Source organism: Triticum aestivum, chromosome 3B (assembly GCF_018294505.1).
Source record: "Triticum aestivum cultivar Chinese Spring chromosome 3B, IWGSC CS RefSeq v2.1, whole genome shotgun sequence".
Taxonomy (NCBI): Eukaryota; Viridiplantae; Streptophyta; class Magnoliopsida; order Poales; family Poaceae; genus Triticum; species Triticum aestivum.
This window is the reverse complement of record NC_057801.1, coordinates 453,970,144-453,988,690: the sequence shown is the minus strand read 5'-3', so window position 1 is coordinate 453,988,690 and position 18,547 is coordinate 453,970,144. Positions and strand designations below refer to the sequence as shown.

General features: G+C 44.2%; 1 protein-coding gene across 2 annotated transcripts; it reads right to left on the bottom strand.

Annotated features, from left to right (window-relative positions):
- Window positions 1-410: 410 nt before the first annotated feature.
- On the bottom strand, window positions 411-14,071 carry LOC123070323 (homeobox-DDT domain protein RLT2). Of its 2 annotated transcripts, none has more exons than XM_044493468.1 (18): window positions 13,228-14,071; window positions 12,612-13,127; window positions 11,094-11,170; window positions 9,760-10,269; window positions 9,578-9,670; window positions 9,330-9,494; window positions 9,001-9,223; window positions 7,787-7,887; window positions 7,040-7,126; window positions 6,450-6,584; window positions 6,203-6,358; window positions 5,910-6,116; window positions 5,117-5,821; window positions 4,501-5,043; window positions 3,004-3,627; window positions 2,813-2,917; window positions 1,873-2,124; window positions 411-1,593 (listed from the first exon to the last, which is right to left on the bottom strand). In XM_044493468.1, the coding sequence occupies exons 1-18, from the start codon at window positions 13,427-13,429 to the stop codon at window positions 745-747; spliced, it is 5,550 nt and encodes a 1,849-aa protein (XP_044349403.1). In that variant the 5' UTR covers window positions 13,430-14,071; the 3' UTR covers window positions 411-744. The 2 variants fall into 2 exon arrangements, with proteins under 2 accessions (XP_044349403.1, XP_044349402.1); XM_044493467.1 differs by having other exon boundaries at window positions 411-1,596; window positions 13,228-14,066.
- Window positions 14,072-18,547: the final 4,476 nt, after the last annotated feature.

Below are 18,547 nucleotides of genomic sequence, written 5' to 3'. Positions count from 1 at the left end.
ATTTTGTTTTGCCTGGAGGTGTTAAGTGTGGCTAGTGACAGAGAAACGAATGAAAGGTCGGTATCTCTAGACTGACATTTTAACGCCAACATATGCTCAATCATGTGAGGGGCCAGGCATACCAATCATGACCTGAGGAAGACACATAGTCGTTAGCAATCGATTATGGCTTTACAGGTACCATATGTTATTGCTCAACCGCGTCAATGATAGAGATGCTCCAAATGTCAAACACTGTACCACATCCTACCCCTGCCTGGGGAGAGCAAATATACAAACATTTTTATATCCCAGTTCCCAAAACCACTTGCGCCCAAGCTTATCCGGATCGGTGACCAACGGCGTTAATTAACTACACTGCGAGAATGGAAAACAAAATCCAGATTCAGCACCCAACAGAAGAAATATCATGCAAGGGAGAACAAAGGCGGCTCTTCTGATAAAAATTATACTCTGCCTTGGGCACATTGTACTTGTACACATGAGGGAATTGCATTGCTCCAACGAATTAGTAAACTAACAAGGCACACACTTTTTACACTGGCAGATTGTTGAGGCAGCCACCATGATGTGCCACCAGATAACCAATACAAACCTGACTGCTGTACTACATACATACCAACCCACCGAGCAACAGCTTCCCCGTTCCACGTCTAGCCCACTTTGCCCCCAAAAAAGGGGCAAAAGGCTTATTATTGTCCACCAGTATCACTACCTGCGTAAATGGTCACCTGAGACAAGCTCTTATTCACTGTACTCTGACGAGTATGAGGTCGCGCCTTCATCTTCATCTGCATTCACCTCAACTCCATCACCACCATCATCCCCATCATTACCTATATCATCATCATCCTCGTCCATCTCATCATCAACATCAGCCGAAGCATGGTTCACGTCGTATTCTTCCTCGTCGCCCTCTCCGTCCCCTTCAGCGTCTTCATCATCATCCTCGGTCTCATCATCCAACATGACATGGGCATGGGGTCTCAACCCACCAGAATAGGCTCTCGAGTAATCTGGAACCTGCTCCTCATACTCCTCATCCATGGGCTGGCCGTTTTCCCCGTTGTCTTCTGATTGATCTGATTCGGATTCAGAGCTGTTCTCGTCACCATCACCTTGGATGTACGGTCTTCTGCTCTCCAAGCCCCACTCTTCTGCACCTGAGCTTCGTGGAGACTCCTCAACAGCAGAAGGCTTCACATTGCTAAGCATGCTGAAGCTTCCCAGCAGATTAGCCTTTGGAATCGATCTGCCTCTGCCCTCAGATGATGGCTGCCGAGGCCTAACTGTTCGACGTCCGCGCCCACGGCCACGGCCACGGCCACGGCCTCGACGTGCGTTCTTTCTTGGGGCTTTCTCATATGCAGCATCCTCATCCATAAATTCAATCCTAGATGAGCTGCTAATACCTCTTGGGATCCTTCCACCTCGACTTCGACCTCTTCCTCCCCTGCTACCTCCTCTACTTCCTCTTCCACGACCCCTGCGGCCACTACTGGGAGGCCCCCTTGCATCATACAGGTCAAAACCAGTTGGTTCCAACGGCTCTAGATCTTGTGCCTTCTTAACAACAGTATACCTTGATGCAAGCTTCTGCAGGAAGGGAAAAATAATCACACAGCTAATGGTAGCATTAAACATGAAAAGCAACATACATGTCATACAAACAAATCATCAACTTGAACATTTGATGACAATAAATGATTTAATTCATATGTATAGTAGAGCAAGAAGGTGCAAAGCAAGCGAGAGACGAAGTAGAAAGTCTGGTACGTCCGAATACTTTTCAACGATAGTATGCTATTTTATACAGTAGTTACTACTTAAAGTTCAAACAACAAAAGGCAGTATTCTCGAACTTTATCTTACCATGGAATCTCCACCATCTCTCTCCTTCTTTTGATTCTGTACGTATGAAACAGCATAATCAAGGTCTAACATTCTTAATGTGATGGCAGCAGTAGTGTCAGGAACCCATGGAAGTACAGAAGTTCCAGGTAGTGAGGAAGGATTCTGGGAAGGCATATCTTCTGTCTTTGAGTTATTAAGCAATTCATTTGATGTTTCAAAATCAGAAGACAGGTAGTCTCGTCTTATTGCACCTTCTAGCAGAGTCAACATCTGCAAGGGAGAGAAGAACATCAGCACAGATATTATGTGAAAAGGTAGAGAAATGAAATAAGAATGAACCCATCAGTATGCACGCAATTTTCAGCATCTGTACTTGAATCGTGTAAATATACCCAGGAAGAGAGTAACAGTAAGAAGCCATGAGTCATCAAAACAAGCTATGTCAATTTCCAAGAGTATATAGGAAGCCATGAGCGATAAAAACATAGTCCAGTTTCCAAAAGAGAGTAACAGAAGTAATAAGATAGGAAGCCATGAGCCATCAAAACAATCTAAATTCTTCAAGAAAAGTGTTTATGCCTGTTGCATTAGCATCGCCCTTGGTGCTTCAATTCATGTATGCTAAGGCTGGAGCTAGTAAGAGATGGCATTGCTGGTGAAGTGGTCAAAACTCAAAACCACATGGTTCAAGCTATCATGGTCAGTCAGCTTGATGGTTAATCCTGGTTATAACCAACGCTATTTCAGCAATTTAATAATTACCCACATTCACTGACACAGAACAATGTAGTCTTATTGTCATGAATGTTTCAGGCTGTTTTCTAATAAGGCCTTGACCATCTACCACAACTGCTTCTAGCCAACATATTCAGAGAACAATTAACATAAGGCAATAAATGTTTGCCAAACAAAAAAATCTAACCACATGTCCAGAGTAAGGGAGAAATAAATGCAGAACCTGGAATATTTCCTCGATGGATGTGGTAGAGTGCAACTTCACGCCCCAAGATTTCCGATATCCATCACTCCAAAAAGGTTGAAGTGCTTCTGATGGTATCGAAGCCTGTAAAAAAACACCAATATATCATCAAACAGCTACAGTGGACAAGTAAGCTAAACTGAGAAGCAAACAACCAACAGAAACTTCACCTCAATGGTAGCTAACTGCAACTTGAGCAATCTCATTCCAATTGGAACAGAATAGTCTGCAATTTGCATCTTCCAGTTAGGGTCAGTTCTTCTCTTCTCGTCACATTGTGACGTGTGCTCAGAATAATTATAAATGGATTTGAAGGTCTTATGGCAAGACGAGCAGTGCCTTTCTTCTGCTAAGTAAATCTGATAGCAGTAATTACAAGAATGCATCAGTGCAGAGCATCTTTTCTTCCCATACTTCATGGCACATGTCAGTTGGCGATCGCAACATTCGCTCCACATCCATTTTAAAAAACCATCCGTCCTTTTTGAGATAGATATCTTCTCCACATCATTACGTCCAAGCTCTATTTTGAACGAATCAGAATATGTGGTGGCACTATCAGCAGAGACACTGGAATGAGTACTGCTTGGGCTTCCAAACTCACTACGATAACTTGCACGCATTGTATCAGTAGCTCCATTCTTTAGGTACCTTCCAGCTGATTGTTCAATGGCTGCGTCCCGTTTCCTCTTAATACCTTCCTTAAAGGTTGATTCAACCCTTTGCAGCATCGAGTGCAGTTGTGCCTCCCGGCTGCCACGTGTATCAAGGGAAGCTACCAGAGCATCAAACACCTGCAGTTTTATTACACGGAATATCTAAAGATTAGAGACGATGTGATGGATGCACTATATATATCCTGCTATGGCTGACTGTAAAAGGAACATTGGAAACAGAGGCAAACAGGTTTCAGATTTCTACACGGTATATGCATCTGTGGACACAAAACAGCATTAGGTCATATATTTCAAAAGGTAAGCACGGACTGCATGCAGAGTAAAGATTGTAGATAGTGTAAGGGCAGCCCGGTGCACGTAGCTCCCGCTTGCGCAGGGTCCGACCACTTTGGGTCTTTTGAACGCAGCCTTTCCCTGCATTTCTGCAAGAGGCTGTTTCCAGGACGATGTAGATAGAGTAAATACCGAAATTCAAATGTTCATCTAAAAAGAGGGATTTAGTACAGAACCAACTTCAAACTAGTTAGGTTGAAGTTAAAAGTTAACATCTACGAACTTATAAACAACAAGGGAGTTTCCGCGATTCCTGTGGGAATTTACTGTTTCCTATAAAATAATCCTACACTATTCCAGCACTCTAAACAGGGCATAAATGGTTCAAGAAAAATCATACGATCTGAAAGCTAACATCAATCTTCAAAAGTGGACTAGTGCATCATATTTGAAAAAATATAACACATAGAAAAAAGATAAAACAATAGTACTTGCATACTCTCCAGAAATGTGTTCTGATAACTACAAAAAATTTAAGTGTGCTGTATAACTGGGTTAAATCGTACTTGAAAAACTATAACACAGAAAAAAGAGAGCAGAATATTCATTAGCATAACAACATATTCTCCAGAATTCTGTTCTGACGAGTAAACTGCAGTTTTGAGTTATATGTACGATAACCAGGTTAGCTCAAATATATACAAACTAAATCAATACCTCCTCTGAGTCAATAACCCTCCAATATCCCTCTCTCGATTCAAAAAAGATTCTTCCTGAACCAGGATCATTTGGTGATGTGGAAGTTGAAAACTGCCAATATCGGTTTCGTCTCCGATCCTGTCCCAGGGGAAGCAATCTGTAAACATACAGCTGCTCTGCTCTATGACCAATATATGATTTCAACTGAGACCGTGTTTTATCGGCATATGCATACTGCTGAGCAGATAAATTATCTGGTGTTGCACTGGTTTCTTGCCCCGTGCCATTCCTTTCATAAGACACAATGCCAGCATTATTCTGTTGATTAAGTATCTCATTATTGTTTGAAGTCCCTGCATTTTCATCATTGTCTATATCAAGATTACGGACTGGAGTTGGAGTAGTCTCTGTGGCATTATTTTCTGGAATAACATCAGCCTTTAAACTCGTGTAAGAATTATACTGCACTTTGCTAGCAAACTCTTCTTTGGAACGTCTTTTATCAAGTTGTGCCTCCGCCCACATTTGTTTTTTTATGGCATTCGCTGCTTCCAAACGTTCCTGCAAGACTCTTACGATCAAGTGTTGCCTAATAAGAAAGTGACAACTGAAAGGATAGTTGAAGGATCTTTACCTCGAGAACAGCTCGAATAGAGTTCCCTTCAGTGGCAACACCAACAAGCGCGACCAATGCATTTAGACGTTCTTCGACACTAAGATCACAATAGTCACCTTCTGCTAGTCCCTGTACCCAAGACTCACCTTGGTTGCTTTCATCGATCTGTGTATCTTCAGGATCACCAGTGATTACCTCAGGATGATCTGATGAAGCTCTGAGAGGTGAAACACTTGAAGTACCTACTGCACTGGAGTCGCCTAAAGAAAGCATGGCGATATCTTTTCGAGATGTAGTAGAACTAATTGGTTGAGTTAATGCAGCATCCAAATCATCTGGATCCCCTTTCACGTCACCAACTTTAGTCGCAGTTGGTATTACACCTTGTGCTTTAACAGCAAGAAGGGGGCCCTTCTCATCTCCTACCTCAATATTCACATCATCACCGTCAGGGTCATCATCACAATCAGATTCCTCGTCTCTATCAACATCATCCACCTCTTTTTCAGCTTCAGAGTCAGACAGCACATTCTGAAAAGCCCTAATTTTTTCACGTGCTGCTGACAGCACAGCCTCAGAATCAGCTGGATCTTTTCTGTAAGGGGACTTTACACAATATGTTGAAGGAGCAGTTCGCTCAAAAAGTTTTGTATCCCTTGACAAGGCAGCAGCTATAGATGCCTCAGGTGTCTTGCTTGTGGTAAGATCTCTCAGTCCAGATTTCTGAACAGAGAAAGAGCAAATAAATCTATTAAATTAGAGATAGAAGAACAGAAGGCATGATAAAGCTAGCATATCTTTATCTGCATACCTGGATTTTCTCTGCAACTTCCAATATTGTGAGACCACTGCTATCTTCAAGAGAAAGCACATGGAAAGCAGCAAATTTTACCGTCCCAGGAGTGAGGCGATGCCGAGATCGACGATGGGTGTAACCTCTCTCTTTCATCAAAGCGGCAGCACGCACGGCTGCTGAACCATTTCGGAGAGCGGATATGACATTCTGACCATCCTGGCCCTATATATCAAATTTTATATGAATCTTGTTAAAACTCTTCCAGAAGTGTTTCTTGTCATGCACAAGTATAGAGATAGCATGCAAACCTCATTTTCATCACGATAAAAAACATCTTCAGCATTCCTTTTCTTCAGTTGAGGTCCAAAACCAGCAGATAAAGCAAACTGCCGTAAAATTTCAGGCCAGGTAAGAAGATTGAGGTGGCGCTGCCAGTTACGTATATTGAATCCCCAAGAATATGCCTGCAAAAAGGTTTAAAATATATAATCTCATGCAAACAACAAATAAACTGAAGGAACAATCAGAGCTTTCAGGATATCTGCACACACATACCCCTTCAACAATTTGTGGATGGCCACCTCCTGGATTTACCCCCAATGCAACCGACGGAGTTCGGGCGACATCCTCGATATCCTTTATGATAGATTTCAGAAGAGCAACATGCAATTCCCCCAACAACCTTGAATCCTACAAAACAAATCCAGTAAGCAAACTCATGGCGTTACTTATTAGGCTATTATTGCCTTCACCAACAGCTACAAGAAAAGGTAGCCAGGAGAGATGACATCGAACAACTTATGGGTTTAAAAAGAGGGTAGTTACATAGCACCTATGAAATTGATGGAAACAGCAGAGTAGCCAATAACAAACCAAATTCATGGCAAACATTAGATACAAAAAACCTATCAATGGTTGGTTTGCAAGGTCCATCAGGTCCAAGTTTGATCATCAATGTTTATCAAAAATGTGCTGGTAAAAATTTATAAATATTAGTGCTGTGATAACTTTTTGCAGCAAACATGTTGATACAAGTTCTTATGCCCAATATAGCAAGTAAACAATACAAATATATTCACCCCCCTTGTCCCTTTTACTAGAACAGTCCAGGGCAGATAATTACCCTCTCCAAAGAAAACACTTACATAATCATGAAGAGACTGAATAAACTCATCAAGTGTAACTGAAGAAAGCTCGAGGACATCAGCAAAAGTAATCAAGAATTTCCACACCTGCAATTCATGTAGCAACAGTTTCACTGCAAATATTATCAAGTACACATAACTGAACTATATAACTCGGAATTTAGAATAGCATGCGCATTTTTTTAGCTTAAAAATTACCAGCAGTTCTATCCGATAGAATGTTAATTGCAAAAGGTGTACTGAGCTAAGCACATAACTAACAGATGAATGTGAACTTACTACGTAGTCCAGTAATTAAATGAAGTGTTCTAATTATCTGTTGGCAGTTTGACACTACAACACCTAATGGAAATATCTAAAACAAGATCAGAACATGTCTTTTCAATAAAACAACAAGCTAGTCCTATGCTTCTAGGTTTAATATCTCTTGGGGCAATGGAATGCTAGAATATGGTATGCATACTCTGGAAAAGAAGTGATCATGGTGCGTCGTTTATATCCACATTGACCTGATTCGAATGTATTAAAAGGAGTATTTACCACATGCACTTGACAAAAAGTCAAAGACAAGGAAAGATATACAACCAAGAATGCAACATATATGTGATTTCTTGATAAGATAAAAGCAACACTTTGCAGCATGTGTAATGTAACATCTCTTTGGAAATGGATTGCACATCTGCATATTATTGGAGCGCGGCCAACTGCAAGTATTGCAACAACCATATATAACAATCAGACCATTACCATCAAAAGCTTTCCAACACTTTCCTCGGATCCTGTCCAAGGCTTTATCGACAATGGCGCCTTCAATCTCACCATTTCAGGGGGGAAATGGCTCAACATGCCTGGAAGAAGAATGCGAGGCAGGGAGGGGGGGTGAAAAATGCAATGTGCAGTTAGACTTCACGTGTTGGAACAATGATGCATTAAACAAAAGCATACGGCCGACGTTGCACATCTATTTCGACATGGCAAGCTTGCCCACCCTAGTCTTACACAGCGGCGCCCCATTTTTTTTCCCTAATGCATGTATGCAGCAAACAGAGAGGATGTGTGCATGTAGTATGTAAGCATGACATCAGCAACATTCTCTCAACTCTTAAAACTAGAAACATATCTCTCGAACCACTAATCCAATTGACGATCAGTTTCACCGTTGGCTTCGTTCCGGCAAGATCTTCGAAGTTAGATCCCATGTTCACATGTTTCGGTGACTTCTTTTTTTGTCAACGGTTGCCAGATTATAGCCACGTACTTACCAGATTATAATAACCTGGCTACCAGGTTGCCACTACTGTAAAGATTTGCATGATAGGACTCCTAGGGTTTTTACCATCTCTTAAACGTTCTTAGCACTTGAATACTCACTCTAGTTTCTACATGAACACTACATTTCCTAAGAACATATAAACTTTTGCCATTTGCCTGGAACCGTACACTATAATGTAGCAACTGTTAACTGCTAACATGGCAACAGTGGTACTATAATCTGGGAACTGGCGCCACAAAAAACATTCATCAAACGAAACAGCATGGGGTCTTGTTTTGAAGCCCTCGTCAAGACAAACTCACAAATAAAGATGGATTGCTAATTGGATTAACGGTTTGAGATAAATTATATCAAAAACTCAGATTTAGTACAATATGTCGATGATGTCAGTATGAGGTGTAAGATTCTGCATGCATGCATAGCTCACTTCCTCCAGTAATAACCATTTAGATTTTTCCCTTCTTTGATACTGTCATAACTCGTGCGTAAAAGGATATATACACAACCAAACGAGTACTAACTAATTAAATGAATCACTCGGACTTCAGATCACTAGACACCATTTAACTTTGATCAGTTCTTTGGGCAATAAATTTTAGAGGTGGATTTTGAACTAAGTTTTTGTGCAAGATTCGGGAGTGGTTTGATTTTGTTGTATTTCACTTACAATAGTACTTAATAAGCATACCTCGGAATGAATCCAGCTGCTGCAATGTGTCACTATCAAGACAAAGCATTGAGGGTAACCCTTTGCTTTGCGCAGCCAATTCCATTAGCTCCAAGCGCTCATCTTCCACAAGCTCCATATACTCCCGTGCAATTCTTCGTGCTGTGGCCCTTTCATTAGCAGCCTTCTGCCTCGCCATCTCTTTCTCTTTTCTGAGTTCCTCCTTTTGTCTTTGTTTCTCTGCCTGCAAATATGTAGACAGATCTTAATGCTAAACAGAATTAGTGCTACATATACTACAGTACTATATCTGGGTTACAGTTTATTTCAAAGGAACTGAAAAAACTAACTCGTCTAGATTGCTTCTGCAAAAACTTCTCCATGCGCTCATGTTCCCGCCTTTGCTCCCTTTGGAATCTCTCTTCCTCTCTTTGCCTCTCACGAAGCAATCGCTCCTCTTCTTTTCTCCTTTCACGATCATGTCTCTCCATTTCCTTGCGCATTTGTTCCTCTCTCTGCAAGGACATGAAACCATAAATGACTTTCATGCCAAATAGTATATGCTGATGATATCCATCAACTGAAAACAAGCAGATACCTTTCTCCTCATTATGTCTTGTTTTTCAAGCTCCTTCCTAATCCGTTTTTCATGAGCTTCGACTTCCTTTGCAATTTTTGCTTCCTCGTTATGCTGAAGAACATGCCAGATAAATTCAATATGCTCACAAATGTCCAAGGCTGAAGAAAAAGATGCATATATGAGGTTAGAGAGAAACATACTTTTCGCTTCCTATCCACTCGAGAAGCATCTTCATCATGATAAGCCCTTGTTTCCGATGATATAAGTGGGTCTTCAAAGCCAGCAACATGAGAACTACCAAATTGACCATCGACTGGCACAGAATTAATGTTGCTATTAGATTGATTCATCTCGTAATCTGTCGATACTGCAGAAAACACCTGAGGCCTGCCAGATTGAGGCAGAAGACCTTGGCCTTCAAAAGCATAACCAGGTGTCATCTCCTCAGATACATGGAGAAGGTGCGGTCCTGGAGTGAGAGATGGAATCCTCGAATTTGAAGCTTCAACCGGAGTGTCATAGTAATGAGATCTACTTGCTCTCTCGTATGTATCACTTGGCTGCTCAGGAAGAAATTGATACTCATGAACTGCCCTCGATCCACCATGAGGGTGAACTTGAGGTGGTGGATTACCAACCATTGATTTTCTCTTCCCAGCAAACGAATTCGGAACAAAAGGGTGCTCCATGCTGGGCAAAAATGAGGACACCTGGTGGGGGAAAAGGTGCATAAACAATTAGGGGTGGGTTTGAGAAAGAAATCAAGGGGGAGGGGGACTCAAGCCTTAGAATAAAATATCGCACCAACAGTGCTCTCACTTTCAGTCCTCAAAATAAAGATCACGACAGATGATTAGAACAAGATAGTGGTAGACTCTCTGAGAAGATAGTTATAAATAATTAGGAACATTGGATAAGGGAGAACTTCAATGGAAAAGGTATCAACGGGTGACACGTAAACCGATGAAGTAACACGCGTAAAGAGAGCAAGTGTTCCCACTAAATATGGCCATATAAAACCTGGAACTGCAGTTGAGCACAACCAATGCATGCATCGAAACTCGGTGCTATTTCCCTTTTAGTAAGGGTTGTGCATGACGTTGACAAGACATCCGTACTACACAGTAACGATGCCATATCAACACGTGTTGGCACCAACGTTTTTTACCATTTGGTAGATCCAAATACATGGCCTACTCCAGATCATGAAATCTCCGTCGTTGGTGTTAAGCACAATACACTGAACTCATTTCATTGGGACAGCAATACAATTCCTGGACAGGGCTAATAGAGTAGCATAGTTACCATGATATCCATATGCTGAAAAGTTATACAAACCAACAATGTAACAATGGACTAAAATGTCGACTCAGAACTACCATACAAAATTATCTCAATGATGCAGTAATGGTACTCTATAACATAAGCAAACAGAAGTTTACAGAAACAATTTTTGCAGTGACGAAAATCCACTACACGCTTATAAGGCACTAAGATACATAAACTTACTTATGCAAGTTTCCTAAATATTTACCTTTAAGAGATTCGGATCATGCCTAGAAAATATCTTTGCGTCATATGATCGGACAGGCTGCTTTTGCTGCTCCGGAACTGCGTGAGAAAAAGTATGTCAGCAATCAGAAGGATGTGAAATTATGAATAAATGGTGACTCTGTCCATGCTATCAATAGATACCACACGTGAATCTTCTTTCACCAAATAGAGAAGCTCAATGGTACAGGCCTTAGTTATATGTCATTAGGCAATTGCTTAACTGTGTGTTTATTTTTTTTACTTGTATAACAATAATCTGGAAGAGTCTAATGAAACACCCCCACACAAGGTGCTGTCATGCAAACTCGCATTTTAGCCACTGGATCAGATTTACAGACTTCGGGCGGTGGGCAGCTTGCCGCACACACGCCCATAGCTCACCCCTGAACACTTACTACTGATCACTGATCAAGGCACTTTAGGATTTCGTGTTACAGACTGATCCAATGTAAACCACTTTCCATAGGGTGATGGTGGAATGTTATTACCGACTAATGTTCCTTATTTCTTCCTGTGTATTTCATTCAAATGAGGAAAAAGGTCTACTGTCAAAAGTTCAGTTTTCTACCTTAAAACTCTATAAACCGTATGACTTGCCACCTCAAACTATTGAAACCATCCATTTTCACCCTTATGGTTTCATTTTCATTAGTTTAACTTTTAAGTGATGTGAACAAGTTCCGAAAATCCAAAACAAGCTCCATCACTTAAGATAATAAAAAAATCACCAGATGCTAAGAAAAATAGGTGAAAACATATCAATAAACGGAACATGGTACATTGCTACGACATGGCAGTGATGTGGTGGACACGTGGCAGTCACATCAGCACTTGTGAAACTACCCAAGGGCAAGGGTAAAAATGGACGATTTCGATATTTCAAGGCTACGAATCAAATGGCTTTAGACTTGAGGGTCGAAAAGTGAACTTTTGCTTAAGTTCAAGGTTGACAGTGAAATTCTTTATTCATAAAAAGGTTATTCGTCTTTGTTTGATAAGATCCTATGATATGTAGTAGTTATTATCTAAATCACTTCTCACTGGAAGGAAATTAGTAATTTAGTCTATACTACATGGCCCTCTTAATCCAAGTTCAAAGGGATGTTTTGTCTTACTTCTCATTTCTGCTTTATGTTGATCAATCATTATTCTCCAACATATGATCTACAGTTCATTTTCATTATTAGATAATGACTCATCCGGTCACTCCAATCCCATATTACTACTCTCCACTTCCCAGTAAAAGGAAGTTACGAAAGTAACAAATAGAGTAAACTAAATTTAAGTCTTCACCATTAATCCATTATAGAGAAAATGATGCATAAGATTAATGGGTTTAAGAGTAGTCTACATAAAAAACCTGAATGCAAAATCACACTAAGCACGGACAAATGAGACCTGAAAGTTTCCACCCGGTTCAACTACAAATTAGCTTGGGCATTCTTTAGCTCAAAACCCTCACGTTGAACACAATAACTTAAGATTTTAGGAAAAGTACCGATTGGTGCACCAAAGGCGCCTGGAGGAAGCGGATCAAAATCGACACCGAGGACGGGTCCATCCTCCCTCAACGGTTCCCCAAGCTGTGACTCGACAGAAGTAATCACCCTGAGCTCAGCTTGCCTGAACTGCATCGGCGCCACGGGTGGTGGCAGCATAACAGACAATGGCTCATAATACCTCCTCCCAATGTCAGGTGCAGAAATCCTGGGCACTGCCGAAGACCGTCCAGCTCCCCTACGGGAGTGAGTAGGGGGCAGCAGCGGCTCATCGTAAGGACTGCCGGCGCTCATCATAATGTCAGTGCTCCCCAGCGGCATTGCCTGTATCGGCAACACCTGTGGCGGTACGGGCACAGGTGTTGCTGGGCCCTCTTCGTCCCGCCGTTGCCTCTTGGCCGGCGGCTTGCGGTCCTTGAGCCGCCTGTGGCAGAACCACATTTGCAGCTGCCTGTCTGACAGGCCTATCTTCACTGACAGCTCGGCACGCATGGCTTCCGAGGGGTACTGCTCCGCTGCACGAAACGAAAACGATGAACCGAACCCTCGTTGAAAAGCTGAATCGAACACAACCCAAAAAATCCGACAGAACTCAAAACATCGAAACACGCGCACCTAAATACGTCTGCTCGAGAACATCGAGCTGGTAGGGGGTCTTCATCATGCGCTTCACCGGCTTCTCCCCGGAGCCAGAGGGGCCCGCGGCGCCCCCGGAGGCCGAGGCCGGGGCGGCCACGGCTGGCGGCGCAGGGGTCTGGGGCGTCCTCTCCTCCGGCGCCTCCCGCGGCGGCCCGTCTCCGGCGCCGGCGGCGTCCATGGCGGCGAGGACCGAAACCTAGATCCGAACTCCAGCAGAGGAACCCAGAAGCTTTCCCCTCTGGTAGGGTTTTCCCCGCACCAAGAAACAGGAGCGAATGCGGCACTTTCCCACTATATGCCGCAGGCGAGGCGAGGAAAAGTCGAATCGATGTGCGGCCGGATCTTCTTCGCCACGAAGCGAAGCGGGACAGTTAACACTAGTACTAATGATGATGACTTGAACACTACGAACAACGGGGGACGAGGCGCACGAGAGGGGGGATAGGGATGTGGGGAGATTGGGGGAAAGAAAAACAGGAACAGCAGCAGCAGCGGGAGGAAGGCGGAGGCAGCAACAGGGAGGGCCACTGCTGGAGCTGGTGGATCATTCATGCGCCTTTGGGATTGGGTTCCGATTTGGATCGCTTCCATCGTATGCTAGCTAGGGTAGTAAGAGTACTACTGCTGCTCCTCTCGCTTAATAAAAACCAAACCCTTTTTTCTCCCCCTCTTTCTTTTTCGTCGGGGGTTCGGGCACCTTTTATTGCCCTCTTTTCTTTTCTGGCTGCTGCTGCTGCTGCGTTGTTTTGTTGTTGTGTGCGGGGAATATTTGTGGATCGATGCGGGGGGATGTGGAATAATTAGTGGGTGCTTGGATTTCTTGGGGTTTGATCTTGGGGGTGGCTTTTGTGCTTTTGACTAGTAGTGAGTGGTTCGTGGGGCGAGTTGCTGCTGGTGCGTGTGTTGTGTTCATAGGATTGCTCCTCCCGTACGGAGGGGGATCATTGGACGAAGCGCGGGCGGATACAAGAACTGGCCGGGATCTTCTGCGGGCCGCAGCTTTGCGTGGCCTGCGGCTGCCAGGCGACTTTGGCGCTTTGGTTTGGGGCATCGGTCGTGGGCATTTCCTAACGGGCGCCTTAAGCGCCCGTTTCTTCTATTTCCTCAAACCGGCGCATACCCCCGCGCGCGCTGGGCCGGCCCGTTTCCTTCTTTTTCTTTCTGATAAAAAACTGCAGCAAAAACATTATTTCCAATGTGAAGACTCGAACTCGCGATCTCTCTGTTGAACCAGCTGCGCACTAACCAACAGACCACCGTATAGACCATGTCCTTTTACTTATTTTCCTTCTTTTATTTACGTAGGCCGCGAGAGCCCACCAAACCAGCTTTCACTGCTCGCTGATTTCTGGGCGTTTTTTTTCTGGTTCGTTTTTTCCTTTTCTTTTCTCATTTTCCTTTTTTATTTTCTTTTTAAAATTCGTGAAATTTTTAAAATTGCATGAACTTTTATCAAATCGATGAACTTTTTTAAAAATTTGATGAAAATTTTAAAATTCCATGAACTTTTTAAGACGTGAACAATTATTGAGAACGTGAACAAAAATTTATATACGACTAGAGATTTTCAAATATACACTGAACATTTTTTTTGTGTACGATGAACAATTTTTAACTACACAGCGAACATTTTTGTGATATACATCGAAATAATTTAAAACATTTTTTACATTTTTTTGATATAAGATGAACAAATTTTATACATTGAACATTTTTGTAATATAATCTGAACAATTTTTAACTACAAATTGAACAATTTTGTGATATGCACTGAAAAACCATTTAAATACCCATTGAACATTTTTTGATGTACACTGAACAATTTAAAATGTTGAACAAAATTTGGAAAAGTGAATAGATTTGAAAACTATGAACACGTTTTGTAATCTTTCGAATGTATCCACATTTTATTTAAAATTGATAAACCTTTTCAAATTCCATTAACTTTTTTCTAATTCAATGAACCTTTTCAAATTTGGTAAACTTTTGTTCAAATTTGTTGAACGTTCTGCCAAATCTGATGGACTTTTTTAAAAATATTGATGACATTTTTTCAAGTTCGATGAACGTTTTTCAAGAGTGATGAATTTTTCCTTCAATTTTGTGAACGTTTTTCAAACTCATTGAACTATTTTTCAAAATCGATGAACTTTTTTTTGAAAACGATGAACTTTTTCTCAATATTTGTGAACTATTTTTTGAAAACTGATGAAAATAATTCAAATCCGTGAACTTTTTTCTCAATATTTGTGAACTATTTTTGAAAATTGATGAACTTTTTTCAAATTCGATGAACTTTTTTCTCAAAATCGTGAACTTTTTTTCAAAATTGATGAACTTTTTTCAAAATCAATGATTTCATTTGTGATTCATAAACTTTTTTCGAAATGGTTTCAAATAGTTGAAAATTCAAACACTACAGTAAATAGATGTGTAATAAATTGCGCTCGTATAAGTGTTGTTAAACAATTCGCCCTGTCCTTGTTCACTAGCAGGTAGCTAGGCCAGGTGCTTAGCTTTCCGTAAACTTGTTTGTGAGGGCGTGTGTTCGATCCACTATGAGACCTATTTTTGCCGATTTTTTCGCCCTACCCAGGAGCGAGCAAACTTCGCCTGCGATCAATAAAAATTTGCTGGGCCGGCCCAGTACCATCGCCTGTGGGCGCCAGTAAGCCGAACCGGCGCTGAAGGCGCCCGTTAGGACTCGGTCGTGCACGTGATGACGGATGATGGTGGGTAGGCCCGTGGGTAGGGCCTCCTGTCTCCTGGTGGAGTCGACTAAAAACAAAAGTCTCCTCATGAGAATGTTCTAGAGCAACTCCAAGGAGCCCGGCCCATTTCATCCGCGCGTGTCCATTTGGATCGAAACAGACATAAAAGTCTGGTCTAACATGCCGATCAAACGGATGCGCGTCCGCTTTTTGTCCGCCGCGCGACTCATTTCACGTCCAAAATTGGGCCTCATTTGTGTCGACGCGGACACGAAATGAACGCGTGTGACGCCCGCCTATCCCTCTGACCCGTCAGTCGGTGACACATAGGCATTTCATCTTCCTCCCATCGACAGCCAGCACACCCAGCCACCAGTCCCCCCTCCCCCTCGCCGCTGCCGCCCAGTCGTCTGCATGCATAACCCCCACCCCACACCCCAAGCACGTCTCCCGACGCCCGTCGTCGTCGCCACCGCTTCGCCCTACCGCCATCGCAGCACCTCTGACGTCGCGTCACCACCACCACCCCCACCCCCACCGCCTGTAGTACCCAAGCGTGGGGACCTCGCTCCGTCAGACGCCCGCACACTCGCCGGATGTTGACAGACCTGCTACCTGGTCCAGGGAAGGCGTAAGGCTCTTCACCGGCCAGCTTCTTCCACCATGCCCACAAGTTGTTCGACGCTTTACCCGCAAGGTACCAATGACTCCTCGACGAGTTCTTTTTCCACGGTTTCATTTGTGACTCGGATGATTCTTCATCCGACGATGAGGAGCTTGTGGCCGATGTGTTGGACGTCCATGACCACCTTAGTAGGCAACTACAGATGTTCAGGGGGCTCGATCCAGTGACACACTCCGGTATTGAATCGCAATCAAGAGAGCGGCCATTTCCTACTCTAGAAGGACTACTTTGAGACCCCCAACCCGCTCTTTAAACACCACCTATTTCGTCGTCGTTTCCGTATGGCTAGACATGTGTTCAACCGTATCCGGGAGGGTGGTGGCGTACGATAAGTATTTCGAGTGCAAGGAGGATGCCCTGGGAAAGATTGGCTTCTCCTCTTATCAAAAATGCACTGCAACTATTCGGATGCTTGCATACAGTGTTCCCGGTGATCTCATTGATGAGTATGTTCGAATGAGTGAGTCGACGTACCTAGACTCCTGTATAGATTCTGCAAGGTTGTGATAGCGGTGTTTGGCCCGGAGTTCTTGAGAGTGCCAAATGCTGCAAATACAACCCGGTTTGTTGACGATGAATGCCAGTCGGGGCTTTCCGGGGATGCTTAGTAGCATAGATTGTATGCACTGTGTCGTGGGATTTTCACGGGAATAGCCAGGGGGAACCGCATCACTGCAGATGCCACGGGTGGCTTATCGTGGGTGGAGGAAGGCTACAGTGGAATATCCGGGACGGATATGCGAATAGCATGCGGAGGTTTACCCAGGTTCGGGGCTCTCCGGGGAGATAATACCCCTACTCCTGCATGTCTGTATATGAGGAATGTATCGTAGTACAGAGTTGCTCCTGGAGCTGTATCATAAATGTGTGTATGAGCTAGTGTGGGCATGATGGCTTGGAGCTTCATCTCGTGAGTGTGTGAGTGAGAGAATGGATGAGAGAGTGGAGGGCTTGGTGCCCTTTTATAGTGGGGGAGTGGGCACGGTGGGCGGTGGCCCACCCACCAACTACACTATTGGAGATGTCATGCGAGGTGACGCATGACACAGGCTATAGTGCGCCACTATTGCTCAGCAGTGCCCGGGGTATTGCCGTCTTGTTCGTGTCGTGTCGATGGTGTGGTTGACTCCGTACAGCAGGCCGGCTAGAGCAGCCGGACGGGGAGCAGGTTGGAGCAGCCGGGTAGCGAGCCGGCCGGTGTAGCCGGACAAGGAGCCGTCTGGAGCGGCCGGGTGGCGCGCCGGCCGGAGCAGCCAGACTGAGGGGCGTCGGTCGCCCCGATGTTTTGAAGCGTCGCTTCGCCATCTTGGGCCTACCCGGGGGTCATCCCCCCGACAGTAGCCTCCGAATCTCCGGGCAACTTGGAAAAGTTGCGCGGAGGTTTTTTAGCGGGCGTCGATGAAGCAGAAGATGTCGATGACGGCTGGCTGCAGACCGCAGCCGACGCAGCTTGCTTCGCGGCGGGGGTGCGCGAGCGCACCCGGTGGGTGTAGACTCCGAGCCTTCGGGTAACTTTGGAAATTTTGGGTGGAGGGTCTTCGCGGTTGTTGGTGCAGACGATGGTGTCGGAAATGCTAGTTTCAGCCGGCAGCGGGCGTGCAACAAGCGCGGCGTGTTCCGAGTGGGGGCGCGCAAGCGCACCCACTCAGTGTAGCCTCCGAGTCTCAGGGCAACTTGGAAAAGTTGGGCGGAGGGTCTTGCTGTTGGTGATGAAGCCGACGATGACGTAGAGGGTGTCGGGCGCGGACACAGAGTCCGCCGGCTGGTGGGCGCGGGGCCCTGCCAGGCACGGACGCGAAGTCCGTCAGCTGGTGGGCGCGGACGCGAAGTTTGCCGGCTGGTGGGCACAGGGCCCTGCCAGACGCGAACACAGACTCCACCGACTGATGGGTGCGGGGCC